Source organism: Carettochelys insculpta, chromosome 11 (genome assembly GCF_033958435.1).
Source record: "Carettochelys insculpta isolate YL-2023 chromosome 11, ASM3395843v1, whole genome shotgun sequence".
NCBI lineage: Eukaryota > Metazoa > Chordata > Testudines > Carettochelyidae > Carettochelys > Carettochelys insculpta.
The window spans coordinates 3,676,793-3,703,982 of NC_134147.1; the positions used below are offsets into that span (position 1 = coordinate 3,676,793).

The 27,190-nt window shown below is 47.7% G+C and overlaps 3 protein-coding genes across 3 annotated transcripts in view; 1 reads left to right on the forward strand and 2 right to left on the reverse strand.

Annotated features, from left to right (window-relative positions):
• The window catches only part of DCAF1 (DDB1 and CUL4 associated factor 1), an 85,480-nt gene extending 77,475 nt beyond the window's left edge, over positions 1-8,005 (forward strand). The window contains exons 23-24 of the mRNA XM_075005347.1: positions 4,115-4,370; positions 7,062-8,005. Of these exons, the coding sequence (XP_074861448.1) occupies positions 4,115-4,370; positions 7,062-7,120 (315 nt within the window). The 3' untranslated portion in view covers positions 7,121-8,005. The remainder of the gene's footprint in view (positions 1-4,114; positions 4,371-7,061) is intronic.
• A 3,809-nt stretch (positions 8,006-11,814) lies between these two features.
• RBM15B (RNA binding motif protein 15B) lies at positions 11,815-14,882 on the reverse strand. The gene has a single exon (XM_075005104.1). It carries the CDS (start codon positions 14,757-14,759, stop codon positions 12,072-12,074), a length of 2,688 nt encoding a protein of 895 aa, XP_074861205.1. The 5' UTR covers positions 14,760-14,882; the 3' UTR covers positions 11,815-12,071.
• A 676-nt stretch (positions 14,883-15,558) lies between these two features.
• MANF (mesencephalic astrocyte derived neurotrophic factor) lies at positions 15,559-27,190 on the reverse strand. Its single transcript, XM_075005407.1, has 4 exons — positions 27,043-27,190; positions 23,305-23,432; positions 22,088-22,229; positions 15,559-15,811 (listed from the first exon to the last, which is right to left on the reverse strand). The coding sequence occupies exons 1-4, from the start codon at positions 27,128-27,130 to the stop codon at positions 15,627-15,629; spliced, it is 543 nt and encodes a 180-aa protein (XP_074861508.1). The 5' UTR covers positions 27,131-27,190; the 3' UTR covers positions 15,559-15,626.

Below are 27,190 nucleotides of genomic sequence, written 5' to 3' on the forward strand. Positions count from 1 at the left end.
TCAGATAAGTTAACAAAAAGTAGGAGGATTTCAGTTCACTGCTGATGAAATTGTACAGGAAAAAGAAACAATATTCATGTTTAAGTTGTCATTAGGCTTCAGTGTCAGCCCCCAACTGTGGTGAATGAGAATGGTAATCTTGCCTTTAGAGCTCTCCTGTCTGGCTGAGGACTTGGGCAGTCTTTTTACCCTTTGGGTGCATTTTAAAGGTGGTTCTTTACACCCATAAGGGCTACAGACTTGCTTTTTGTAAATAAAAGATAAAAATGATGGAGCTGAAGGTGGTATCCATCGTGAGGAGCTACTCTAGGCTACCCTGATGGGACCTGTTGTATTTTATGTTGCTTGATGTTAAACTAGCAGGGAACAATAAGTGTCCTTTAACTTACTGCTGTGTTGTCTTGTGACCTGGGTCTTATGATTCTGGCTATATTCCTACCAGTCACTATGGTGTTTTTATTTAGATTTATGGAGCAAGAGAGATCTGTGTGAACTTTGACAACTCATTTGAAGTAGGATTTTCAAAGGCATACGTGTGATTGAGCACAAGTCCCATTGAAAGTCAATGGCATTTGTGCAGTGAAGTCACTTAGATGCTTTTAGAAGTGGACGCAGTCTTGATGCTAAACGTTCACGTGCTGTCGACAGACGCTGCTGCTGGGAGTAGTTCAGAGTGCTGCTTTTGGACCTTCAAGGTGTGGATTTTAATAGGCAGTTGGGCATTGGGGCAGTCACTATTGCAATGCCTAAACCTCATTTTCAAAAGGGAGCTAGGCACACACAGGAGCCAAAAGCCCATTGCCTGTCCATGATATTTAGGTTCTTAACAGCCTAAGTTCCTTTTGGAAGTGAAGCATTTAACAACTTAAATCTCATCACTGAGGGCAGCAACCCCTGAATACCTTTACAAATTTTCATCCTAAAGCAGTGTATGGTTTGGGTCTGTTACTTGAGGCCCTCTCCTTTGTTGTATCAGACAGGAAACTTTCACTTGGTCCACCTAGATGAGAGAGTCTCCACCTATCCAGCCTTTTTATGACTTGCCTCCCTTCTCAGAAGTCTAATACCTCCCTATGGATTGGGTCTCAAAACGTTTCCTCCTGTGGATGCTGGCAAGGATAGATCACAGTATGAGACATCTGCTTGCAGGTGGGCAAGCTGCAGAGATTATATATCTTATCAGACCAACAGAACTCTTCTGCACTGTGTAATCTTGAAATTTTATCTCCCTCCTCAACAGAACTGCAATACTGCATCTGCGGTCAGATAGTTTAGTATCTGCTAGCTTCCCTAAAAATCTGGATGCAGGATATTCTCCCGTGCAGGCCTCTTGGCTTTGGGGTTTGTTCCTCCATTCGTCTATCACAACCTGAGTTTGTTGACTTTCATGGTAGAGTGTAAGTTTCCTCAGACTTCAGTCTGAATGGAAGACTGCAGAAGTGAATCTGAATTACTGGGATTAGAGAGATCCCGTCATAGCTGAGACAGTTTTGTTGTGATGTGTTAAAATAAAGTCCACTCTGATTTTAAAATCAGCAAGCAGGAAACCTTGATTTCAACAATTGATTTTAATCATGTTTTGTACACATTCTTTAGTTTCTTAAATGTTCATTCTTCTCGTTAGCTGGTATAAGCATTAAAATCTGTTGGTTTGCAATTAAATGTGGTATTTCCATCAAATTTGATTCTTTATAATTTTACCACTAAGATAAATAATATATCTCTATGCGTGGAAGCAATACTAGAGTTCCGCATACTCTGAATTTTTGACTTTTTTTTCCCCACTGCTAGAAAAGGTTGAGTGATTTTATTTACTGGACTTCTTCCCTATTACATTTTGTGTCAAGCAGTATTTGGATGGAAATTGGAGTTCAATTAAAAATGCCTAAAAACCAGCATTTTAAAACTGTTTAATAAAACAACCTTAAATATATTGAGCATACAAAAGCAAAATATGCTGTAATAAATTTGTTTTTTTTAAAATTGATTTATTGAAATAAGGGATTAGATTAGTGAATAGAATGATGGTTTCTCATCACCATGGGTCAGATTTTCAAAAGTATTTTGGTTGCATAAAAGTGCACGTAGATTTCTAGTGGGAGTTTCAAAAATGCTTAAGCACACTAGATGCCGAACTGCCATTGAAAATAACTGGAATTGAAATCAGTAGAAGTTAGGTGTTTTAGAGAACCATCATGCATCTTTAGGTGCCTAAAAGACCTCTGAAAATCTGACCTGTTTTTTGGAAGTAGTAGAGCTCATCTTAACATGCAAGGCACTACATTTAGCCTTTTGCTACTTTGGTTTTTGTTCATAGATTTGAACAGTAAAACAAGCTTCCCTAATTTTTCAGGTCTCAACTGGCTTCTCAACTTTGACCTAGCCCGAATCAATTTCAAAAGAAAGTGCCCACCTCCCTGTCAGCTATGAAACTGAAAGTTTAATTCTGCACAGCAAACTGAAAGTACTTCGGGAAACATGCCACTACTTGCATTCAGTCAGTTGTAAAGACTGACGATTATACAGCACAAGACTCTGTGACATATTTATAAAACTTGAGTTGACCTCAAAAATTAGATATCCCCTTCCACTACAGTTCTATACATACTTATTAAAGCAGCAGCTCTTACCTCATTGAAACTTGAAGAGATCTTATTGATGTAGCAGACTGTTTTTTCTACTTAACGTAAACTATTGAATAGTTTATAATAAACTGTAGGGCTTTATGACAACTTTAGGGTTGTCATTTCAAACAGGTTTTATTTTGGAAAAGAAAAATGTGGTTTACTTAAAGTCTGAATTTAAAAATTCTAGTTATTTTTATTATAAAGTCTACTTTTATCCATCCCATTTTACATTATATAAATCCTACCAGTGTGAGAGAGACTGATTTTGAGGCCTTGTGTGAATCTAAAAATAATACTGCTCACTGGACAGATAGAATGTCAGGGCTTGTTGCTATTCCTGTATTGCCAGCTGTGGGCAGTGAGCTCAGTGAGCCTTTATGCTGGGAGGCACATGCTTTTGGAGAGCCTTTACCTTGTGCTTTTATTTGTTGCGCAGTTTGTAATGACGTGTCTTATACAATTAAAACAAGTATGCTATGGGGGAGCACAGATCTCTTCCCTTAGCATAACTCTGAAAATGCCACAGTCCAAAATCTGTGAGTGCCGCAGCAAGAGGCAGAGTTGGGTTCCTTAGTCTCTGATGGATTTATCAGCTGTTCTTCAGCTGTCTCCCCCATATGCCCAAGGGCATGTGAGCCTGCCCTTGGGTTTCAGAGGTACTTTTCCTGCCATATGAAAATATTCCATTTGAATAGAGGGGTGGGGCGGGGCGGGTTTGCATCTGCGTAAGAATACAGGTTGAACTTCTGTAGTCTAGCACCCTATGGACCTGACCGTAGCTGAAACAGAGAATTACCTGAACCACAAGAGGTCAAATATTGTCTCTAGCACATTACCAACACTTCTGCTGCTGGCTGGGCTCTTACAAGACACTTAGGGGAAAATTTAGAGCCAAAAAACAGAACAGAACACTGAGAGCCAGGACTGGTGGCTGGAAGCAAACTTTATGGGGTCACAGGAAACTTGGCCAAACCCATAAGTAGTCCTCCAGCTAACTGTAATCGTGCCAGACCACGGATGTTGCTGGACCACAGAGCGCCACTCTAGAGTGGTTCAGCCCTGTACTAAAAGGGGACTGATGTGTGGAGACTTGCTGGTGCAGCTGGCAGTTTTAGTTGTGTGAAACGACCACTGAGCATTGCCATCCTCCATGTCCCACTCACAAAACCATGGTTCTACCAGAAATGGCATTTGAGCTAGAAAGGGCTTAATTTATGGAATAATAGAGATTTTTTGATGGTCCTCAAATCTCGTGGTCAACAGTGACCAATACCAATTACTGACAGGTCTTTTTGTCATGAATTAATGATCTCGGTCCAGTTGCCAAGAAACATCTATTTGTACAAGGTGGCTTGATTGAAAGGTGAAGAAGGAAGCGTTTACAAATAATGTTGAGTGACCTTTAGTTGGGGAAGGTGTGCATTTCCCCCAGTAGAGTCCTTGGGTACTTTGGCATGTCTTAATGAGCTCTTCTGCTGTCACTGCAGGAGGAGGAAGAACAAGAGGAAGAGGATGATGATGAGGATGATGATGATACAGATGATCTTGATGAACTCGACACTGACCAGTTACTGGAGGCCGATCTAGAGGAGGATGAGAACAATGAGAATGCAGGTGAGGATGGAGACAATGATTTCTCTCCCTCGGATGACGAGGAGCTTGCCAACCTGCTGGAAGAAGGGGAGGAAGGTGAAGATGAGGACTCTGATGCAGATGAGGAAGTTGAGCTGATTCTTGGCGATAGTAAGTATATTTCTAACCTGGTGGTCACGGGTGGGAGGAGTTTAAAATTTTCCCTCTGTAGAATTTCCCTTCCCGTCCAGTGGGAAAGGGACGGGGCCTCCACCCTAATCAGCTTTGTCTCCTGGTATGCTTCACTGGCAGATACCAGCCAGGGCCTGAGGGAACCACTCTTTTGTTAGGTGTAATTGGCGAATCCTCTTCATCTTTATATCCATATGCACTTGAGAGAAATTAAAAGCTGGGTTTGCAGTTTGCGTGAAGGATTTTTACATGTATACCCACAAATCCTGTTCTCCACAGGGACTCAGACCACTACCTAACGTCTCTTCCTTCCTCAGCTTTGTTTATACCCTCATGGAAATGGGAAGCCATTTGTTTCCTTGCTGCTTTAAACCTCTTCCATTTGGCTGATGTACTTTCACTTTCTGCAGTTACACAGAGAATAACCCAGCATGGTCTTTGAGTGTGCTGCTTTGTTGCCCCAGCTGGTTCTAGAGCTAACCTAGCTCTAGGCAGAAGGCTGAATTTATTCTCCCTTCTGGTTTGGAAAAACAGACTTCATTTAAAAGGAAAAATAAATAAATAAATAAAGGCTTCCAAGTTTGTGTAGGACTTAAATTTTGAAAATACTTAATAATGAAGAGAGATTTCCTTTTTAAACCAAAGAAAAAATTGAGAGCAGTGAGCTTGTGATACTGGATAGTTCAGAATTAAAACATTTCTTTGGCTAACTTTTGCCAACACATTTTCCTACCCATATTGAAAATGAGTACAAAGGGGGTTAGAAATAGGCTTGTGCCCTTAGCTGCCTTTTTAAAAAAAAAAAAAAAAAAAAAAACCTAAAAAGTTTGTCTCCTTTTTCGTGAGCATTTGCTTGCTCTGGAGAGCCTGTCAAATGTAAGGGAAGCCATAAGAAAATGGAACTGAGGGGAGAAGCGAGTTCTGGTAACTCTTTAAAACTGCCTTTAATGCCTAGTTAACTAGAACATTCAACAAACACTTAAGAGAATGATGATCTCTGTTAAAGATTCAGGAATGTCCTCACCTCGGCTAGGGTCTGAGAACTGCTGGTACGCATCTGACACCTCATACTCCCCTGCAGCACAACTGCGGGAGACTGTTTGAAAGCAAGTGGTGGTTCTGGGGGACAATTCGGCAAATGCTTTATCTTCATTCTGTGTCACAAAGCTAAAAGGGCAAACGCTGAATTGTTTAGAAAACCTCTGCAGATCACCTCTCATGAGTGTGCAGCTAATTCACTGTGAAGTGTGTTGTGGGAGGTGCTACAAATGACACTGTAAGTATGATGAGTTATTGACTTTCCTCACTAATGAGGTCCCAGCAGTGCACTGCCTGAAAAGGCAACCGATCAATAAATAAGAATGTAGATTCTGGTAGCCAGTTTGCCATGTAATGAATGAGTCACTTAGGAAGAGGCTGCATGTCAGTGTAGGCTCTGCCATAGGGATCAGCAACTCCCAGCCCGGGTGCCAAGAGTGGCCCAGGAGCTGATTTTCATCGGCATGCAAGGCAGGTACTCAGCCCTGACCCTCCTCCCCCATGGAGCTGGGAGCTTGCTCAAAGCCAGGCCGCCTGTGGATTAACAAAAGAACAGCTAATGCTACCAACCACCAGCTAAATGCTAAACTCTGCATCTTCATTTATTAATCCAGTTGTGGTAAGCAGGACTGTTAGTGACTTTAAAAGTATCACCAACACTTGGACCGTAACATACAGGTCAGATTTGTGCACTCCACCTTGAAAAGGCTGCTCACTTCTGCTCTAGCATGTGACTGTTGTGCTTGTCTTGACACAATGGCTGTGTCTACACGTGCCCCAAACTTCGAAATGGCCATGCAAATGGCCATTTCGAAGTTTACTAATGAAGCGCTGAAATGCATATTCAGCGCTTCATTAGCATGCGGGCGGCAGCCGCGCTTCGAAATTGACGCTCCTTGCCGCTGTGCGGCGCGTCCAGACGGGTCTCCTTTTCGAAAGGATGCCGCCTACTTCGAAGTCCCCTTATTCCCATGAGCTCATGGGAATAAGGGGACTTCGAAGTAGGCGGCGTCCTTTCGAAAAGGAGACCCGTCTGGACGTGCGGCGCGGTGGCAAGGAGCGTCAATTTCGAAGCGCGGCTGCTGCCCGCATGCTAATGAAGCGCTGAATATGCATTTCAGCGCTTCATTAGTAAACTTCGAAATGGCCATTTGCATGGCCATTTCGAAGTTTGGGGCATGTGTAGACACAGCCAATGTGTGGAATGACTGTGGCGCAGTATGTCCTCTGCCCTGTCCCGGAAATGCGACGCTCTTGTGTGTGTTCCCAGCAAGCTGTGCAACCAGCTTGCGTCTGAGAACTCTTCTAGCGGAAGGTTCCAGCCCCTCTCGTGAAGCAGAGCTCTGCCAATTCACATGACTTGTACTAGACAAAATTGCATCCGTCCCTTTGACCACTAAAAACCTCGTGTGCCCTCAGTTATGCCAGTTAACGTCCTGGCCTGAAAGACAATTACAGGCTGTCTCTGTAGCTGCTAATGCTAAGGAGTTCATTGGTCTGGAGTCAGTTTGCTGGAGCAGATGGTGGTGGTGTCTTGTAAGTGACTACAGAAAAGGTTCCATTACTTACTTGGACTGACAGCTGCATTTGTTCATATACGTAAAACAAATAACTCCCATGTCCCCTTTCCAGCTGACAGCTCAGATAACTCCGACTTGGAAGACGACATAATCTTGTCTCTGAATGAGTGAGGAGTGACCACCATGCAGGGCTTTGGCGGCAGGAGAAGCTCCCTTCTCAGAAGAGACAAGACCAACTCGGAAGCAGTTTGAGTACCCTTTGAGTACCTCTGAGGAAATCCAGCCCATCAGTTGCATTGGTTTGGGTCAGATTGTGGCGCTTGAATAAACAGACCAGGGGTTAGGCCTCTTTTTCTCTCTGCCTTTGTTTTAATTTTCAATTTTAGGCTGAGATGAGACTCTCCTCTCCAAGGAAACTTCTGAAGATATTTCAGAATATATTTTCTTTGTATAAAGTTCTTTCCTAAAGAACAAAAATAGTTTTGTATAAAACAAAAAAGGCAAAAAAAAAAAAAAAAAAAAAGCAAGTGTTATAGTAAAAGAAAAAAAAGGGGTCTGAACTTTGTATTGATCTAGTACTTTGTTGCCATGGGTTAGGTTTTGGGGAGGAAAATTGTTTAAAATGAACACAAAGAGCATTTTTACTGAGAGTATTAAATGAAATTAGAAAATCATGGGTTCTAAATCTGCGGAGAAGGGAGAGTTTTTTTTTTTTTTTTAAAACAGGTGTTGCCCTCTGCAACTAATGTGCGCATCCCTTGACTGTAGGGGAAAGCCCAAGGGGTAACCTGAGCCTCCAGCCTGTTTAAGCAGAGGTCCCTGCTGTGCTAACAGCCAGAGTTGGAGGCTGAAATCTTGGGACAGTGCTATTCCCTGACCCAGGTGTTCCTGCGGACAAGGGGCTCCTGGGGTTGCATTTGAGCCCTTCCTGCCCCTTCCCTGTGGTTGGTTGTTTTTTTTTTTAATATTTTTTTCTCCCATTCACCTCCTCTGTGGAAATTACAAATTGAAGGCCTTTCTTTAATGTAAAGTGTATTTATTAAAAAATAAAATACAAGTCCTGTCTCTATGTATGGCTGTGAGCTGTGGCCATGTTTTACTCTCCCCAGCAGTATGTGGTGGATGCTGGGAGATCTGTGGGAGAAGGGGGGAAGGTAAATCCTAAAACCTCTCCAGTTCTGACAGAATTTACCTACCAGAGTGATGCCTTGAACTTCCTGGACAACTTTGAGTCCTTCTGCGAGGTTAGATCAAAACAACTATTCACTGCTTGACAGCGGCCTTGCTCTGTCTGCCTCTGAAGAGAACACTCTGCTTCCCTGCAGTGCCAGGCTGTGATTTAAGATACACCTGAAGGTTTATTACAGTTTGGAGAACTACGCAACCCCCTGCCCCACAGGCGCTGCTGTGGAAAACTACTGATTTGAGTTCGGTCTCTCTGGGAGTAAGATCACACTGATGAATAGCTGGATGATAGACAAGTCAATACATAACTAGATGGGCTCACCTTATTGCCTTTTGGTTTTCATGACAGAGCAGAACCAAGTTGTTCATCTTCGCACCAACAGCCAGCCCCTCAGAAAGCCAGGCCTCCCTGCCACAGCCCAGTGCTTTGAAGCAGCTTCTGTCTTCTGGTCACTTTCATCGCTTACTCTGCTGGGACAGTGATGCTCAAGCTGGGTGCCTTTTTTACTTATTCCAAGAGGTCAGACTGGCATGTTTGCACAAGAAGAGTGATGTGGTAGAGAGAGCAGGGGGAAGCCTAGTGAATTCCTCTGCTTCAGAGGGTCAGGCCAGCATGACCTCTACTAGTGTTTTTAATCTCCATGTGAGATGGCTTTTACTCTCTCCACCCTCCTACACTATTACTTTGCCTACAGGAAAACAATTAATCAGTTGGACTGCTAAGAGCGCTTACAAAAGCCCTACACATGCATGGAGAACCCCCTTGCACTGTGCTTAATATATAATGCTCTACTGGAGAGTCAGCATGGCATGACAGACCTCAGATAGAGCACAACCTGCTTATTCCTAGGCCTGACTCCACCAAGTGAGCTGTAGCTGCACTTCTAAAGCTCTCCTGCAATGCCCCTCCAGTAACAGGCTGGCATGCCCTGGGGGAGAGTTCCTAAAGGGTTTATTGCATTGTAGACAACAGGAGTATCAGAGAGAGAGCGGTAATGGGAAAAGCTGAGCCACTCTCTGAGGAACAGCTACTGAGGTCTGAAGTCTCCCGCAGGGCATGCCAGCCTATTAGCCGAAGGGCAGTGCAGGAGAGCTTTAAAAGTGCAACTAGGGATCACCACTGTAATGGGAGGAGTCAAGCCTAAGCCCAAATGGGTTGCACTCTACCTGTGGTCTGTTGCACTACGCTGACTCTTCAGTAGAGCACAACAGCCCAGCACCCAGTCCAAATGGCTCTTTCCAGGGTACCAGTCCCCCACGGCGGCCACTGAACTGTCGAAACCCATGGAACTCCCACATGTAGCTAAAGCAGAACCACTTTCCCACCCTGCTTGGTATTCTGTTCTGCAGAATGTTTATTAAAACAGGAAAACCAATGTTCACTGCTCTGTGTTCCCCTTTCAGGTCCCAGGCCTGGTTTTAGAGCTGGTGGGAATTGCTCTGGTGCTGTTCCTCAGCAGTGAGGGGCTCACATTTATCATTTGCGCCCTTCCCTGCAAAATCTCAGCTACTCAGAGTGGTCAGCCAGAAGTGGGCCAATGTGTAATAAAAGACAGCAGGGGCTGATCTCCTACAGTCAAAGGGGTAAGGTCAGAGGGCAGTACTGGCTGTCACACCAGCCTAGTGCAGGCTTACTGGGTGCTGCCAGCCTCGCACTGCAATGCCACCAAAGCTCTGGCCTGAAGGAAGCTGCCTGCATAGCTGGAAAAAAAAAAGTCACAGACTGTGCATTGCACACTACGTGCTATGATTTACCTATCAGAGCAGCTCCCAGGCCTTGGAGGGGGGGGGGACGGGGGACAGAACAGTAGAAGTTTTCTCTACCACCAGGCAGGTGATGCCACACAGCCCAAGCACCTGTTTTCATAGTCACTTCCAGTGCTAGCTGCACTCCTAACATCAGGGGCATCACCACAGCCTGGAAAGGACAAGCCAAACCCACAGCAACACTGAACAGAAACCTATTCAGGGAGCACCATCACATGGCTGAAGCACAAGGGTGCTAATGCGCTGAGGGACTAATGAGGATTGATTTATAGACCCGAAATTACATTTTTCTGGCTTTGTCCTCATGGAATCATTTGCCTCAGCTGCTCGTGGAGCCTCACACCTCATGGACCAAGCAGTTGTGGCCTGGCACTAAACGCAGCAGCTGACCTAGAAATCACAGCAAGCACTGAGCAGTAAAAGCCTCGGTGCGGTACTGTGTGGGCTTCTGCAGCACCAGTGAACGGCTTCCCTGCACAGGCTCATTATGCCAAACGCTGCAATTACAATAACACTGCCCAGGCAGCAGACGTAATAGTGGCTTTCCCAAAACAAGCTCACCACATGTTGCTAACTGACATAGGACACTGTCAACTACACTAGCATGAGTAGCTGTGGCCATTACACCCTGAAAGGCCTAGTCAAGCCAGCACCGCTGTACCTTTTAGCCCTGTAACAATGTTGTTGTACTTTGCCCCGCCCCCCCCCCCCCCCCACCAAACAGAAGCTGTTTACGCTAAGTGCAGTATTAAGGATAAGCAGCAACTTGTTTATATGCATGCACCAGGCCTGCTGGCCCTATGTTGCACCTCCTCCCTTGCATACCCGCTGCTACAAGGCATACCACCATTATTATCTGACAGCACCAATTTAGAAGGGCCTTTGGCAATGGTGAGCCACATGGTGTCTGCCACAGGCACAGATGCTGGGTCCTCCTGTATTGGTTTACAACCAGGGAGGTGGGGCTGACAAACTGCTAAGTTCGGGTTTGGTGTGTCATTTCCCCCCCCCCACCCCAAAAAACCAGGCCAACTGCAACTACTCAAACCACAGCTACCAGTAACAACTGACTGAACTGTTGAAGCATGGTTGGCCTGCCAAACCCCAGCGACTGAGCAAGTAGAGACAGACATGGTCTCAGACGAGCACCTCACAGACTCTGCCAATGAGCTGAAGGCACCACCCCTTTTTCACAATGCTATTTTTTCCATGCTTTGTTGATTAGAGAGAAAGCCATTCACACAAGGTGATAGAATGTCCAAGGATGTTAGCAAAATGTAATACATAGTTGGGTTTTAACCCATCCAAGGCATTTTTTTTTCCTTGAACAATAACTTTAGCAAAACCTTGGTCATTACCAAAGGACCACAGCTAGTCAAGGGACGGCCTATCCGAAAGGGCACCTCTGCAAAGCAAAACACAGGCTGCAAAGCTTGTAACAGGGAACCAAAATGGTTCTACTTCCGAAGAGGAAAAGTGCAGGATTTTTTTTTTAGTCTTGTTTGCTCCCCCCACAACAGCAATTATCAGAAATGTCAAGCCATGTCTACCCGTTTGTTGGTGTGCTCAATGACTGGGGAAGGCAATGAACATTTTTCAGTCAGCTTTTGGCTCTCTAAATAAAAGATTGAAAGCTATACATCATCAGAATTCATTTCCTTGGAACTTCTCTACATGGGAAGCCTCTAGCACTTCCTGGAGAATTAAAAGTGTCAAGACTCGAATAATATAAACAGGACCCAAAAATGCTTGGACATATCAGTTCTTCATACATCTTCCAGAGCACCTGAAAAGAGGGAAGGGAAGTATAGGGCTGAGGAAGGGGAGGAAGAGGAGGCATCATCTTTTAGCTCTTGGCAGGTGAGGCAACCAGCCCCACACTAGGCCATAAAAACCAAGACACTGCACAAGTTTAAAAATCCATCAGTGAACAAAGGCTTTACTGACAACTTGCCACACAGTTAAAAAATAAAAATACAGAACACAGTGACAGTGTCACACATTAAAAATTAACAACATGGGATCTAGTCAAATGGTATTAAAATTAATTAGAAACTAAAAAATCTCACAATTTTGTTTTTACGGGGCCTTCACCAAAATGATTGGCCTTAAAAACAACTGGGCTGTGACAAACACAAAGGAAACATGGAATCTGAAGCGACAATGTGGGCTAGGCAGTGTCTTTGACTATAACTATCACCATATGTTCTTCTTCTAACTTTCCCAATGTCCTTAGTGCTGACTGGAGGTACTGCTGGGAGAATTCACAAGGAGGGAAAGCGTAAAGCATGCCTGTGCCGTCTCTGCTCTTCGCCCCTCCCACCGGCAGGCTGATCACCCCAGCAGCCTGCTTCTGTTTCAAGTAGGAGACCAGATTCCTGAGAAGCCTTCGCTGCAAGCCAGGCTCAACAGGAAAGCTCCCTTCAGCCCCCACCCCTCCTTGCGTTGCTTGGGTAGCCAGTAGCACAGCATAACCATTAGGACTGCCTTGTTTAATACGGCGAGTTACTTCATCCAGCTTCGGCTGGTCAAGCCGAAGTCTCTGAGCAATCTTGAGCTGTGTCAGCTTCCCACCAGATGAAGGGTCTTTCAGGAGTCCATTGATTACTCCTAGGTCTCCCTCCAGGATGTGCATAGATGTGGGGAAGCAGCTATTTTTTAGCACAAGAAGCCCGTTCCAAGCAAGCTGCAGTGTCTGAGCATATTCTGACAAGGTCTTTACTTTTTTGGTCTCCGATTTTGGCTCCTCATGAGTTTTTGCTTCTGAGTCACCAGTTCGATGATTGCGTTCGCTGTCCCTTTTTTTAGGTTGAGGAAGATCAGAAGTTTCACGATGCGCCTTCTCCTCAGACGCATGCTGGTTGTTCTGAAGGGAGTTATCCTGGTCTCTCTCTGTGCCAGACTCTGTAGTGTTGTTCTCTTTGCGAACCCTGTCGGGGCTGCGATCTAAAGCTGGCCCACTGGCCTTTGTCCTGCCTCTATCCTCGTAAGGTGAATGAGCTGTCCTTCCACGGTCGCTGGAAAGGCTCCGGCGTTTCCGCCTTTCTTCCCAAGGCTTGGGCACACTGCGGTCACTGTCACTACCCCAACGCTCTCCACTGCGGCTACGCACGGATCGGCTGTAGCTCTCCAAGTTATTTCTGCGTTCAGCATTTTTGGCAGGGCTAGCCCACTCGGCCTCTCCAAAGCTCCTGTCTCTGTCTGAGTACAGGAGATGCGGAGGAGTCCTATCTCTCACCCTTAAGTCTTGCTCTAGGCTTCTGTGCCTGCTATAGCCATCAGGTAACAGCTCATAGTGCACTGGGAGCGGGGCAGGCTGGTACTGCTGGGGGTATCTTGTCTCTTCAGCTTTGGCAAAATCTACTCTAAGTCTCCTCTCCGGTCCTCCCAAGGGAAAGCCCCTCATCTGTGCACAGGCAGCCTGAGCAGCATCTAGGCTCTCATACTGGATATAGGCAAAGCTATCCCCTTTCACGTAGTCGATAGTCCTGATGCTACCAAAGCGGTCAAACTCTCTCGCAAGGGCAGCCAGGGATGTGCTTGGTCCAAGGCCCCCCACCCACAGTCGTGTAGTAGGGTTGGCTTTACCATAGCCAATTTTGATGGGGTTCCTGCCAACGACCCGACCAGACATGGCGACCTTAGCCCGATGGGCCATGTCCAAGTTCTGGAACTTGAGGAACGCATAGGCCCCGCCTTGGCCTCGAGCAGGACGCTTGATCACCACCTCCTCAATGATGCCATATTTCTCAAAAGCCCGTCTCAGCTCCACCTCTGAGACATTATGATCCAAGTTCCCAATGAACAGGTTTCGAGTGGCTCTCTGGTCATCCTCCGGCATCAGATCTTCCTCAGCCACGATGGGGTAGCCATAGGGTCGGCCACGTTCATCATACAACCCATAGTAATCCAGCGCCCTCTCCCGCTCCCGGGAGAGCCCGAGGGCAGCAGCCTCCAAGGCGAAAGCTGCAGCTGCAGCATGCGCGTGCCGGGGCCGAGGCTCCCTCAACAAAGGGCTGGCAACAGGTGACAGCGACCTCTGCTTATACTGGTAGGTGCTGTGGATGGGTGGCAGGTACCCCAGAGGCTCTGGGGAGGGCACAGGTGGGGGGGTGCGGCTCCGGCGACCCCCACGTAAGTACACAGGCTCCACTTTGAGGGGCCGATCGTACAGAAGGAGCTGCCGGGCCCGGGCGTGTCTGCGGGCATCGCGGGCGTCCCCAGGGTGCCGGAAGTTGACGTAGGCGACCCGGCCCAGCTCGGGCGTGTGGGAGAGCTTGACGCTGATGTCCCCGGCGCCCCCACTCGCGAAGCGCTGGAACTGGCGGAAAAGCCCGTCCTCCAGTAGCTGGTCGGGCAGCGCCGCGCTCAGCCCGCTCACCAGCAGCGTCTTGTACTCGCAGGAGCCGGGCGGCTCCACCACCAGCCCCGGCGAGCCCCCCAGCGGGGCCAGCAGCAGCGAGGGGGCGGCCCCCGCCGGGGGCCCGGCCAGCAGCAGCGATGGAGCCACCACGGCCCCCGGCAGGGCCTTGGCCTTGGCGGCCCCCAGCGCCCGCGACGAGGCGGAGGCGGGCGCGGCCTGGCTGCTGCGGGCGCTGGAGGCCGAGGCGCCCCCCGCCGCGCGGTGGTTGGCGTCGCTGCCCCCGGCCCGCTCGTCCCCGCGGTGGCTGCGGGAGCCGGAGGCGCCGCCGGGCGGGGGCTTGTCCCGGCTGCTGCGGGAGGCGCCCGAGCTGCGGTGCGGGCCTCGCCGGCTGCTGCTGTCCCGCTCGCGCTCCCGGGGCCGCTTGGCGGCGGCGGCGGCGGCTCGGCCACCCCCCGCCCCGCCAGGGCTGGCGTCCCGCTCGCTGCCCCGCTTCATGGCTCCGGGGCCCGCGGCTCAGGAGGCGCCTCCGGCGGCCACCGCCATCTTGGACAAAAGGGAACGAAGGCGGCTCCGGAGTGCGGCCGCCGCGCCGCGCGGGCTGGACGTCATCACTCAGCGCCCCCGCCGCAAAGTTGCGTCAGGGGTAATGGCGACTCGGCGCCGAGTGCCCCTCGTCACATGACAGCGCACGCTTCCCCGCAGGCCGCGCGGCCGGCATCAGCTGACATAAACGGACCAATGGAGAAGGCGGCAATTATGCCCTCGCGCCCTGGCAGCAGCACCTAGGAGGGTGGTGCCCGCGCTGCGCAGCGCCCCCTTCCGGCCCAGGCTCGTTCCGCCAAGCGCAGGGCGGTGGCTCAAGGGGTGGAGACGTTCACCACGTGTCCGCGGCTCCCCTGCCTCACTGGGGCCAGAAGCCTGGGGGCGCACGTGGGCGGTCCTGGCTCCCGCTCTGCCTGGGCCTCGCTCCGGGGCAGGAGTCTCGGCCCAGCTGGGAGCATGCGGGCCCCAGGGGAGAGAACCGGGCAGCTGCGCCGCGGAGGCCTTCTGCACCGGCTCCAGTACCTGCCTGTCCTGCCCTGCCCTCAGCCCTTCCCCGCAGGGCACAACAGAGAGCAAGTTCCTTTTTCAACTTTAATAAAAAAATCCCATACAGCCTTGTGCCCTAAGGTAAATCAGACAGGAGAAATACAAACTAGAGTCGTGACATAAAGGGAGGGGATGAGCATTTCACATCTCCAACCGAGACAGCCTTAAGAACCCACTTAAATAAGTTACAAAAAAGAAGAAAGGCTTAAGAAACAAAATAAACCATAATGTAATTTGTATGAGGTGCTAGTATAAAGGAGGCCACAACACTGGTCAGAGATCCGTCCGTGAACTGGCCGCCTTTGGTGCATATTTAGGCATCAGTTCATTGATTTTGCGAATATAGTCTGATTTTTCAGCACACCCCTTGCACGTTTCACCCCAGTCATCAAGAATCTTCTTCAGTTCTTTCACTCTCAGTTTCTTCAGGTCCACAGTGCTGAGGTCAATCTGCTTGTCTAAGGAAGAAGAGAACATCAGCTATTCAAAATGATGATTAAATTGCAGACTTGTCAAAATTAACATCTTTATGGGCCTGCTCCCTTTGTTGAACTGTGTGTCTTCTGGAAGGGGAGGCCCTATTTTTGCAGGAATTAAAGGCAGTCACTGCTCCTATCTACATTAAAACAAAATGGAACAGAAAAAGAGAGGGGAAAAGGGAAGTGAGGTTTAAACAAAAGTGGAAAGGGTATTATTTTGTGACGAAGCAGGGCAAGAAGGAGAAACAAGGGAAGATCTGATGGGAAACTGTTTAACGTTGCAAGGCTGACAGCTAAGTCTAAGGTGTGAGAAGTCCTCATCAGAGACATGCTGTTCGCAGACGATGCTGCTGTAGTGTCTCACACAGAAGACCAGCTTCAAAAACTGCTGTATCAGTTCTCCAAAGCGTGCAAGGACTTTGGGCTTACCATCAGCCTAAAGACGACAAACATACTCGGTCAGGATGTTGCTGAATCCCCATCAATCAGCATTGACAACTATACGTTAGAGGTCGTCCACGAGTTCGTTTACCTTGGATCCACCATCACTGACACCCTGTCGTTGGACACTGAGCTAAATAGGAAGATCGGAAAAGCGGCCACAACTCTGTCCAGACTCAGCAAGAGAGTGGAATAACAACAAGCTGTACACTCATACCAAAATGCAAGTCTACAGAGCCTGCATCCTCAGCACCCTCTTTTATGGCAGCGAGACTTGGACCCTGTATGCCCGCCAGGAAAAGAGGCTGAACGTCTTCCACTTGCGCTGCCTCAGGCGCATCCTTGGAATATCATGGAAGGACAGAGTGACCAACACCGCCGTCCCCGAGCAAGCTGGAATCCCAACCATGCACGCCCTCCTCAGGCAGTGTCGGCTCCGCTGGCTTGGCCATGTCCACAGGATGAATGATGGAAGGATTCCAAAAAGACATCCTGTATGGTGAGCTAGCCTCTGGCAAAAGACCTCCCGGACGCCCCCAGCTGCGCTAGAAAGATGTCTGCAAGAGAGACCTCAGAGAGGTAGACATCGAGCTGGACAACTGGGAAGAACTAGCAGACGACCGCAGCAGATGGAGGCAGGGGTTACACAAGGGCCTTCAGAAGGGCGAGTTGAAGATCAGACAGCTAGCAGAGGAGAAGCGAGCGCACGGAAAGCACACTAAGGACTTGCCAGACACCCGCTACATCTGCAAGAGATGCAGCAAGGACTGTCACTCTCGTGTGGGTCTTCATAGTCACAATAGACACTGTAAATGAAGCCCTCAATTGAAACTATAAAGGGCGCGATCCATAGTCTATGCAGACTGAAAGATGCCTACTACTACTGTGTCTTCTGGAAGGGGAGGCCCTATTTTTGCAGGGATTAGAGGCAGTCACTGCCCCTATCTACATTAAAACAAAATGGAACAGAAAAAAAGAGAGGGGAAAAGGGAAGTGAGGTTTAAACAAAAGTGGAAAGGGTATTATTTTGTGATGAAGCAGGGCAAGAAGGAGAAACAAGGGAAGACAATTTTATGTACAAGGACACATGGAACGAACAAAAGACTAGCAGCCTCCACCTGAAGCTATCAAAGCCCCAGCAAAGGAAAGAATTTTAAGTGCATCAGAATCCATACAGTCAATGTACAAGGCTTGAAAGACCCCAACAGACTAAGTGACTTCCAGATAGCGCTCCAAAGGAAGCCGCCAACAGCATGCTGTTGATATAAAAAACACTGGTGTCAATTAAAACAATGCAGCCATTGGTGCTCATGGAGAAACCATTGGCTATCAGACCAGGAAGCACCAGGACTGGTTTGATGAGAACGATGTGGAAATTGAACACCTGATTGAGGCAAAAAGGAAAGCCTGTAGGGCCTGCAAAGCAACATCAGCTGCACAACAAAGAGAGAAGCGCATGCCAAGGCCAAGGCAGAAGTCCAATGTAAAACAAAGACTCTGAAAAAACAGTGGTGGATCGTGAAGGCACAAGAACTCCGGCATCTCACAGACATCAACAATACAAAAAGTTTCTTCAATGCTACCAAAGCTGTTTATGGACTGAGAAACCATAGAATCAATCCCCTGAGATCAAAGGATGGTACCCAACTCTTGAAAGACAATGAAGCCATTGCTTCTCCATGGAGGGAGCACTATAACAAACTCCTGAAGCGCCCCTCCACCGTGGTTCTAAAACCCCTTGACCAAATCCCTCAACCACAGAGAGATGATCTTGCAACCACTTTCTACCCTGAGTGAAATCTAAGCTGCCATCAAAGCAACAAGGGAACCAGACAAGATGGAATCCCTACTGAAGTCTTCTAACAGGGTGGGCCAGAGCTGCAAAAACAGCTCCAGCTCCTGATTCTCAAGATCTGGGATAGGGTGCAGACACCACAATATTTCAGAAAGACACTGAGTCTTTTCAAGATGGGCAACAAGTTGGACTGTGGAAACTATCGTGGCATCTCTCTCCAAAATCTTAGCTCAAATCCTTCAGACCAATGCCTGCCACTCTCAGAAGAAGTTCTCCCAGAATTCCAGTGTGGCTTCCGACCATTCTGAGGAACAGCAGGCATGAGCTACACTACCCAGCAACTGCAAGAAAAATGTTGTGAACACAACGAAGCCTTATATATGAGTTTCATTGACCTGAACACAGCATTCAACTCAGTCAACCATAGCACCCTGTGGACATGCTCTCAAAGATCTGCTGCCCCAAAAAAATCATCATCATATTAAGGTTGCTTCACAACAACAACTGCAACAGCACTGAGCAACAACAGATCCCAAAATGACCCTTTTGAGGTCAAAAAGGGAGTCATGCAAGGCTTCGTCATTACCCTGCATATTCATTACCATGACCCTTCACCTCACTGAGTGCAAGCTTCCAGATGGTGGGAAGATTGAAAAGTTTCCCCATTCATTATATAGACAATCTCAGGAGACAGAAGGCTAAAAGCAAGACCTCCACGGTCTCGACTATGGAGCTCCAGGACACAGATGACAATATGGTTGTTGCTCTTTCGCCCTTGGCCCTTCAGATGATCTTAAAGTGCCTTCACTGAAGCATACAAGAATCTCAACCTCATGCTGAACATCAAAAAGACCAACGTGCTCTACCAACCTTCACAATGGGACAATCTCAAGCATCTTCTATTGAAGGCAATGGAAAAGCTACTGGAAAACGTGGAGTACTTCCCATAACTTGGAAGTCATCTTTCCACTAAAGTCAAAATTAATGTGGAAATCCAACATCGTCCCAGCCATGCAAGCTCTGCTTTCTCCTGCCTGAGAGAAAGGGTCTTCAAGAACTGGGACGTCTATCCCAAGACAAAGCTCCTTGTATACCATGCAGTGGTTGTTCTAACCACAATGTATGCATGTGAAACCTGGACAACATATAAGCATAATCTGAAGCACCTGAACAATATCAACGCTGCCTCAGAATTCTAAGTATCTCTTGGGAGGATAGGCACATGAACAATAGCATCCTGGAAGAGCTGAACATGACCAGCATTGAAGCCATTATCATTCATCAACAACTTCACTGGACTAGTCATGTGGTTTGGATGTCTGATCAGCGCCTCCCAAAACAGATCCTGTTTTCTGAATTGGAGGAAGGACAGAGGAACACTGGGGGTCAGCGGAAACTATACAAGGATGTGCTGAAGGCACACATGAAAAAATGCAGAATCAATGTCAACACGTGGGAGAACCTTGCCCAAGACCACCCCCAGTGGAGAATGGTAATCTGTCAGGAGGTGGCATAATCTGAGAGATCCTGCCAAAGTGCAGATGAGGACAGACGGAGAAAAAGAAAAGAACATAAAAAATTGCTCCATACCCCTCCAACACCTGCCTCTTCTGTGATAAGATCTGGGGCTCCAGAATCAGGCTGATCAGCCACCAATGGACCCACAAATAGGAGGGTAGCATGAAGATGTCCTACATGTTATCAAGTGACTACCAAGAACTCGGCTAGATACACCACTGGTCCGACCAGCACGGCCACTCTTACGCTCAGCTGCTGAAGAAGACTGGACCCAGTTATGAAGTGTCTAACACCAGAAAGGTGATGATGGTAACAAGAATTGAAACAGAAACAAGGTGTGGATTAGCGTTTTGGCAGTGAGGACAGAAAGGAAGGATTTCTATCAATTAGAGAGAAGCATAAGGTTTTGTGAAAGAATTCGAGGGTCCTCAGAACTGCAAACTCTAATGACAGAGAAAGGACAGTGGAATTTTCCATCTTTAGAGGGGAAAGGACAGGTTGTAGGCAGAATGATAGGGGAGAAACACAACAAATGGGTCTTTGTAGTGAACTAACAAGTATCCAAATAAGATGGATTTGAGAATCATCAAAATAGAGGTGACGAGATGGATATGAATATTCAGAGAACAAGTACAGAAAAATGGAGAGCAGGCAGACCCATGGACAGCGAGGGGCAAAGGGGACAGTTGCCCCTGGGCCTTGTATTTCAAAGAGGCGCAGAGCTCCAGCCACTGCCGAAGTTGTGGCAGGGTCACAGCTGCAGGCCCCTTTGAAGTGCTGTGGTTTGCTGCTCCACGCGGCTGTGTGTGGGGAGCGACTAAGAGTTGACTGCCTTTGCACTGCCCCTTTCATCCTTAGTTCTGCCCCTTCCAGAGCCCAGAGCTGGAGTCCTTTCCCACTTTGCCCCAGGGCCCACAGTGGCTGTTGGCCCTGCTGAGTCCCAGTACAGACACCTAGAAACAAGAGAGATATTTATGAAGGAGTGGCCAGCGAGACAGGTGATCACTTAGGAGAAGGCAGTTCTAGAGGCATCTGAGACTGACCATTAATTAAGCTTGGTGAGGAAGGCCTCATCAATGGATTGTTGTGAGCAGTTTCACTGGAGCAGAACCGGACTTCTAGGGACTCAAGGAGGGATCATTTAAAAATGAAACAGTTTCTAGTAAATGTCATTAGATAGGATTTGGTAACTAGAAGCTTGGGGCCAATAGCCTTAAGTCTAATTAATATTCTGTAATGACACTTAGGCGGGCCGCACAAAATCTTTACTAGGTACTAGTCTATAAACCAAATAAGAAACTCCAAACTAAATACCAAGGGCTAAAGGCCCAAGAGGGACTTGCAACGCTTAGCATTATTGCACCTAACTCACCAACATGGCACTGCCCAATGGAATTCATCGCCCCCTAGTTATATGCCTGACTCCCCAGACATAGGGCAAAGAGAGTTAGGCACACAAGGAAGGGATTCTTAGAATCCAGCAAGCTAAGTAGGAAGATGCCTAAGATGGCCAAGATCAAAATGGAAAATGTGCTCTGAGGGATTTTCAGACAAGACATGGGAGATGCCGTCATCTTGTTTGACAATCCTAGCGGAGTTCAAACATGACCTCAGGCTCCATGCAACTTGTTAGCAGGACTTAAGCAGGGCTAGGCAGCAGCTGTGCAGTGCTTTTGTGAACATCAGTGGCATCTAAATGTCAGATCTAGGCACCCAGAGGGGCAACTAAGCATCCTCCATGAGTCTTGGGTTTGACCTAATTCCAGGTATAAGCAATACTGTACATTAGACAAACCCATAACTGGGCAGGAACTCTGAGTTGGATTAGTGCCAGCCTTCACCTAATCCCCATTAGGAGCCTCCAGGAACACTGAGCACAGATATCTGCAGTAACACCTGACCAAACATCTGTAACACAGGTCAGCTCAGGTGACCTGTCGTCAGACACTCGGACCTCTTTAATCCAACCACCCTGGGAAACAGGGTGCACCAAACAAAGAAAGTTTGCAGACCCTGGGGGGCAGGCGGGTGTGAGGGAGATGGTGGTGGGGCACTTACCTGGCGCCCTAGTCCTGGGAGCATATGTGGCTTCCCGTCCCCTGCTGCAACCAGGCATTGCCCCCTGCTGCTATTGGAAAGGGATAGGGAAAAGCCTCTGGAGCAGCATGTTGCTGTGCTACTGTTGCCACAGCTGGGGAGGAATGGCAGCCCACAGAACCACTTCCTCCTCCCCTTGCCAGGGTCCATACCACAGATGTTCCCAGATCAGGAACACCTGGGGTACAGAGGTTCAAGCATACTTACTCTGTGATCCTGCTGAAGAATTTAGGAGCAACTGACTTCAGCTCATTTGCTTTCAAAAGAAGCCCACTCCAGGCTGTTTTAGACTACAAGCAAATTCATACAACCAGGGGGCAAGTATGATACCTATGAGAACAAAGCTCCAAGCTGTGGGAAAGCCCAGTCTTTTAACCCCACAGCTAAGGTCTGCCTAGACTCACCGTATTTTAGCTCACAGAGCTGGCTGTCTTTCTTCTTCAACTTCTCACAGACCTTTTCCACGGGGATGTGGTGACTCAGGGGTTTTGATACCTCATTAACCATTTTAGTGGCTGCATCGCTGGTGGCCCCAATGTAATAGCACTACAGTGGAAGAAAGGAAAAGAATGAGTGATCTAGAGATAAGGGAAAAGAATCCTTTCAGAAGGATTCAGCTGGTTGTCTTGGTTGCTTCCTCCCTCTTCTGGGCCAGAGACCCTGAGTTTTCTGCCTTACAAATCTCCCACAATTTTCTCTCTATTTGCTTTATTCAGAGAAGAGGACAATGCATCTAGCAGTCTCTGGAGACAGCTGCTTTAGTTTGAATTCCAAGTACAAGCCAAAGGAAGGGGGAAACGGGGATGGCAGTCCCAGGTTCACGCTCCAGCCTGAAAACTCAACTCCAAGGGAGGATTTATTTTCACTCATCAACAACAGAGCACACACCACCAAGGAATGGTTTGTGTGGGCTTTCCACATGCACATTTTTGATAGGCTAGGTTGCTTGGTGTTGCAGCTTGGCATTTGCTGGTACACAGTATTTCTGTACGAGTCCTGTTATCACTATGACAATAACGGATTTCTCATTGTTGAGGTTAGTTGTTCTATTTCCCCTGAGTGATGTTTCATCTGAACTGAGCTTAAGGCAGAGTTTTCTCAGTTCAAGGACAATTTATCCCAAGTATGTCCCCAAGTATGCCTGACAAAAATCACTCATAGTTCTCTTCACAGGTCAGTGCAAGGCCTTTTTACTTGGGTCACTTCATTTTGAAAGTGTTCTGGCCTGCTTTCAATGAGCCTTTCCCTCTGGGGTAAACGTCCTTTGCCCATTTTTCAGTTCATAAGCATTCATATTTAAAAATATGTGGCACAGCAATCTAGAGGCATCATCTAATGCTCGAGGGGTGCTGCAGAAAATAAAAGTTGCATAAAAAGCTCTCTCTCTCTCTCTCTCTTCACTTCAAATTACAGACAGAAATGAGGTCACTCAATAGAAAAACTGGTACTTTTAAAAAAAAAAAATGGAGAAGGACTGCATTCCTCCTCAAATCTTCTCTATCTAGGCCTACATTCTACACACAACCATTCAGTAAGCAACTCTCCCAGTTTCTAATCCCCACCACCAGTTATCTTATAAATTATTTTGCAGAGGAGATGGTGGCGAATCATTGTTACTTACCAGTCGGTTCTCTTTGCCTTTTGCTTCTTCGCAAGATTTCAAGAGTTCTCTTTCAACATTAGCTGGTGTGAATTCAACATCCTTGTCCTTTAGACTCTGGTAGAATCTTCCCAGGAACATAACACACACTGAAGGGGAAAAAAGATGGAGAGATTCAGAACATGTACACTAATCTGGAAGCAGAACTTGGGGAAAACTGTACAAGATGACAGAATGAAGTGTTTTGTGAATGAAGTTTGGAAAAACTGCAATACCGATCACAAACCTTTCCCCTGGGGGCTCCACATGACAATTACACCACAGTGATGCTTTCAGAGAATGAACAAGGGGACAGGTGATTCATATACAACTCACATACTTGCATATCTCACCTACCTTGTCTTGATAATACTTAAAACAGAATAAAAAACAGATCCACCGAGATCCCTGAGGCGAGATCTCATCAATGGGATTCATGTACTGTGCTGGAAGAGCAGCAGGGATTCAGCTGCCGAATACAATGCAGAGTTACTAGCAGCAAACAGTAGAGAGAGCGCTGCCAGTAGTCAGTGGGAAGTGCCAATTTAAAGCCCAGGCCTACTTGGCCTTCCTTCCCAAAACAGTAACTCAGTGTCTATCCAAGGACTTTTTAACTATACAACACTTTTCTAAAAATGACAGACTAGCAATGCTGACTCCATGGTTGTTTCCTCTCGGTGACTATGGATCAAATCAATTCAGTTCACACACAGTTTGTTTTGGTTTTTTTTCCTAATCATCAGTTTTGGAAGCTCAGCCCTGACTTCCACATCACTAGTATGAAAAATGCTGTGGGCCAAGTGAAACCTCCTGCAGCGCCCATGCAATCCTGTTACTTCAGTGATGAGAGACAAGGTGCACAATGCTGACCTGATCTTCAGAGGAAGAAGCAGCACAAGTTAGGGCTTCCATGCACTTTACTAATACTAGGAGAAGGAATCAATTGATTTCTATGGCCTCCAGCTACTTTTACACGCAATACCAAAGTCAAGGGAAGGCCCAAGAAGTTGGAAAATACAAGGCCACCTATCTGTGCCACACGTGACCAAGAAGTCTGCACTCCAGACATGTAACACGAGCAGAAAGCATACTCCGAACTAAACAGGTAGCTGAACTTTTTCTACAGACACAGCATGGTTTTGGCCACTTCACATGCCTCCTCCCACATAGTGCTTCCAGCTGTTCTTGTGCTGTGATCTGGGGCTTTGGATAGGACAGCTTCAAGAGACTCCAGGCTGCTCCAGGGAACGATATTCGTAGCTGTTACTCTTGAACTTGCGTTCCAGCAACAAGGGACTGGGCTGCTTGAGGTGCCAACTTTCAGATGAGGTGAAAAAATTAAATTCCAGATTAAAGAGACCACGTTGGTGGGTTTTTTTGTTTGTTTGTTTTTGTTGGCAGTGGTAGTAGTGCAAAATTCCAGAAGTGCAGGGAAATTCCATTTTTAAAGTTCCATCTGCAGAATCTGTTCACTTCTTAATAACTGCTGCCTAACTCTTCTGTGCTGTTACATAGTTGAAACCTAACTGGCTGATGCATTTCAACAGTGCTTCAAGATCCCAGTGCACAGTTTGTATTAGTAATGAACACTGGCATCCTTTACCATAAAATGTACAACATATATTACTTGACTGAGAGCATAATGGTGACCAGTCCTGTATCATTTCTATGGCATTAGTCAGCACATTTATGCCATGTAAGAAGACAATTTTTTTTGTTTTCATCTTTCTTTCTTTCTATTAAAATTTCACTTATCAGATCAGGTTTGCAACTTACAAATACACTTGTAAATAATCAAGATTCGCTTTTTCCTTTATTGAGCTGATGACATTAGGTTCAAAATTTACTTCCTTGCCCATGGAAAATTTTTCCATATCTCAAAACCTTGAATCAGAACATTTTCCTCACCCTCCCTACTTTGCTTGTTTGGAGATTATCAGCTGTTACATAGAAGACACCCTAAACCATAACAAATAAATGAAGAAATGAGTACAGGTTGAACCTTTCTTGTCGGGCACACTCTCATCCAGCAATATCTGTACCCTGGCATGATTTCGTTTAGTGGGACAACCGCTTATCATGCATGTGGCCAAATTTCCCATGGTCCCATAATTTGGTTTATAGCTATTAGTCCTGGCTCCCAGTGTTCTGTGCTGTTACTCGACTCTATTTTGCTCCTAAATGTGTTGTAAGAGCCCATTAAAGGAGTGCAAATGTTAGTAATGCTTCTAGACAATACTGACTTCCTGCGGTCTGACAAATTCTCTGGTTTACCATCAGTCAGGTCGGGAGGGTGCTGGACTACAGAGGTGCAATCTGTATTAAACTGATTTTTAATGATGGTGAACTGTGAAATACAAGCAATTTAAAAAAAAACAATAGGGTAGAATACTAAATATCAGTCTTAGCAGTAAAAGTAAAATACAGGCATCAAAATACCTTCAAAAATCTACATCCTAGTCTCAAAATTATTCTTGTCCACTGGGTGTAAAGTAGTCCTGGCTGACATCAATAGCAGGCCCCCACAGATCTTTTAGAAAAACAGGACTCTCTTGTCCTGATATAAACCAACAAAAGTTTTGTTTGGGTGCTTTAAAACAAGTGGAGAGAGACAAGAGAAAGCAGCTCTGGAGGAGAAAGATTAATTTTTGCTTTATAGGTCAGTTACAGATGGGTCTGGTTAGTAATGGAAACAGAGAGCAGCTTCCCACTTAGACCTGCTGTCTCTGACCATATAGCCCCTGCACTGTGGACAGGCTTGTGCCAGGGTACAGCTGCCAGTTTTCTTTGGCTTACTCCCTGCATAAGCAGCAGCGAAGGGTCCTGTGGCACCTTGAAGTGAGTCTGTGCTCACGAAAGCTCATGCTCAAAACTTTTCTGTTAGTCTACAAGGTGCCCCAGGACCCTTAGTTGCTGTTACAGATCCAGACTAACACGGCTACCCCTCCAATCCCTGCATAAGGTGCCCCTCATGCTCCAGTTCCCTGGCCCCACCTGGCACAAGGTGAGCGCCCAAACAAGCCCCAGTCAGGGGAACTGAGCTGGGCAGGAGCCAAGAGACCACTTCCCTTTGCCTCCACGGGCTCCTCTTCATCACAGCCTGGCCCTGCTGAGCGCCAAGACCCTTGGGGAGCCCCATGCACCCTCTCAATGCCCCCCAGGACATCTCCTCCTGCCAGATGCCCCCTGGCATCCCCACTCTGCCAGCCTCTCCCGCCCCTTAGAGCCCCGGGGCACCCCCATTCTTCTGGCACCCCATTTCCACCAACCCTCCCTCCCCCCTGGCATCCCCATTCCACCAGTCCCCCCTCAGCCCCTAGGTGCCCCCATTCCACCAGTGCCCCCACTGGCACCCCATTTCTACCAGCCCCTTAGAGCCCCCGGGCGCCCCCCTTCCACCAGCGCCCCCCCCACCGGCACCCCATTTCCACCAGCCCTCCCTCCCCCTTGGCGTCCCCATTCCACCAGCCCCCCCTCAGCCCCTAGGGATTCCACCGGCGCCCCGGGCGCCCCCATTTCCGCCAGCCCTCCCGCCCCCACTGGCACCCCATTTCCGCCAGCCCTCCCGCTCCCTTGGCGCCCCCGTTCCACCAGCCCCTCAGAGTCCCCGGGCGCCCCCATTTCCGCCAGCCCTCCCGCCCCCTTGGCGTCCCCATTCCACCAGCCTCCCCCAGCCCCTCAGAGCCCCCGGGCGCCCCCATTCCGCCAGCCCCCACTCACCCTCGCAGTCTCCCTCGCGCAGAGCCCGGCTGCCGCTCGGGACCAGGATCAGGGCCAGCGCCGCCCAGAGTCCGGTGGCCACCCGCATCCTGCCGCTCAGCGCCCGGCTTCCACCTCGCGCGCGCAGCTCTGCGACCCCTTCGCACCC

What these genes read in the sequence shown, in the direction of transcription:
- RBM15B (XM_075005104.1), bottom strand. Translation starts at nt 14,759, where the DNA reads ATGAAGCGGGGCAGCGAGCGGGACGCCAGCCCTGGCGGGGCGGGGGGT.
- MANF (XM_075005407.1), bottom strand. Translation starts at nt 27,130, where the DNA reads ATGCGGGTGGCCACCGGACTCTGGGCGGCGCTGGCCCTGATCCTGGTC. An exon ending in AAGGCAAAGAGAACCGACTG is followed by an intron (nt 22,230 to 23,304) that starts GTAAGTAACAAT and finishes CTTCCACTGTAG; the next exon opens with TGCTATTACATTGGGGCCAC. An exon ending in GCTCTGTGAGCTAAAATACG is followed by an intron (nt 15,812 to 22,087) that starts GTGAGTCTAGGC and finishes CTTCTTCCTTAG; the next exon opens with ACAAGCAGATTGACCTCAGC.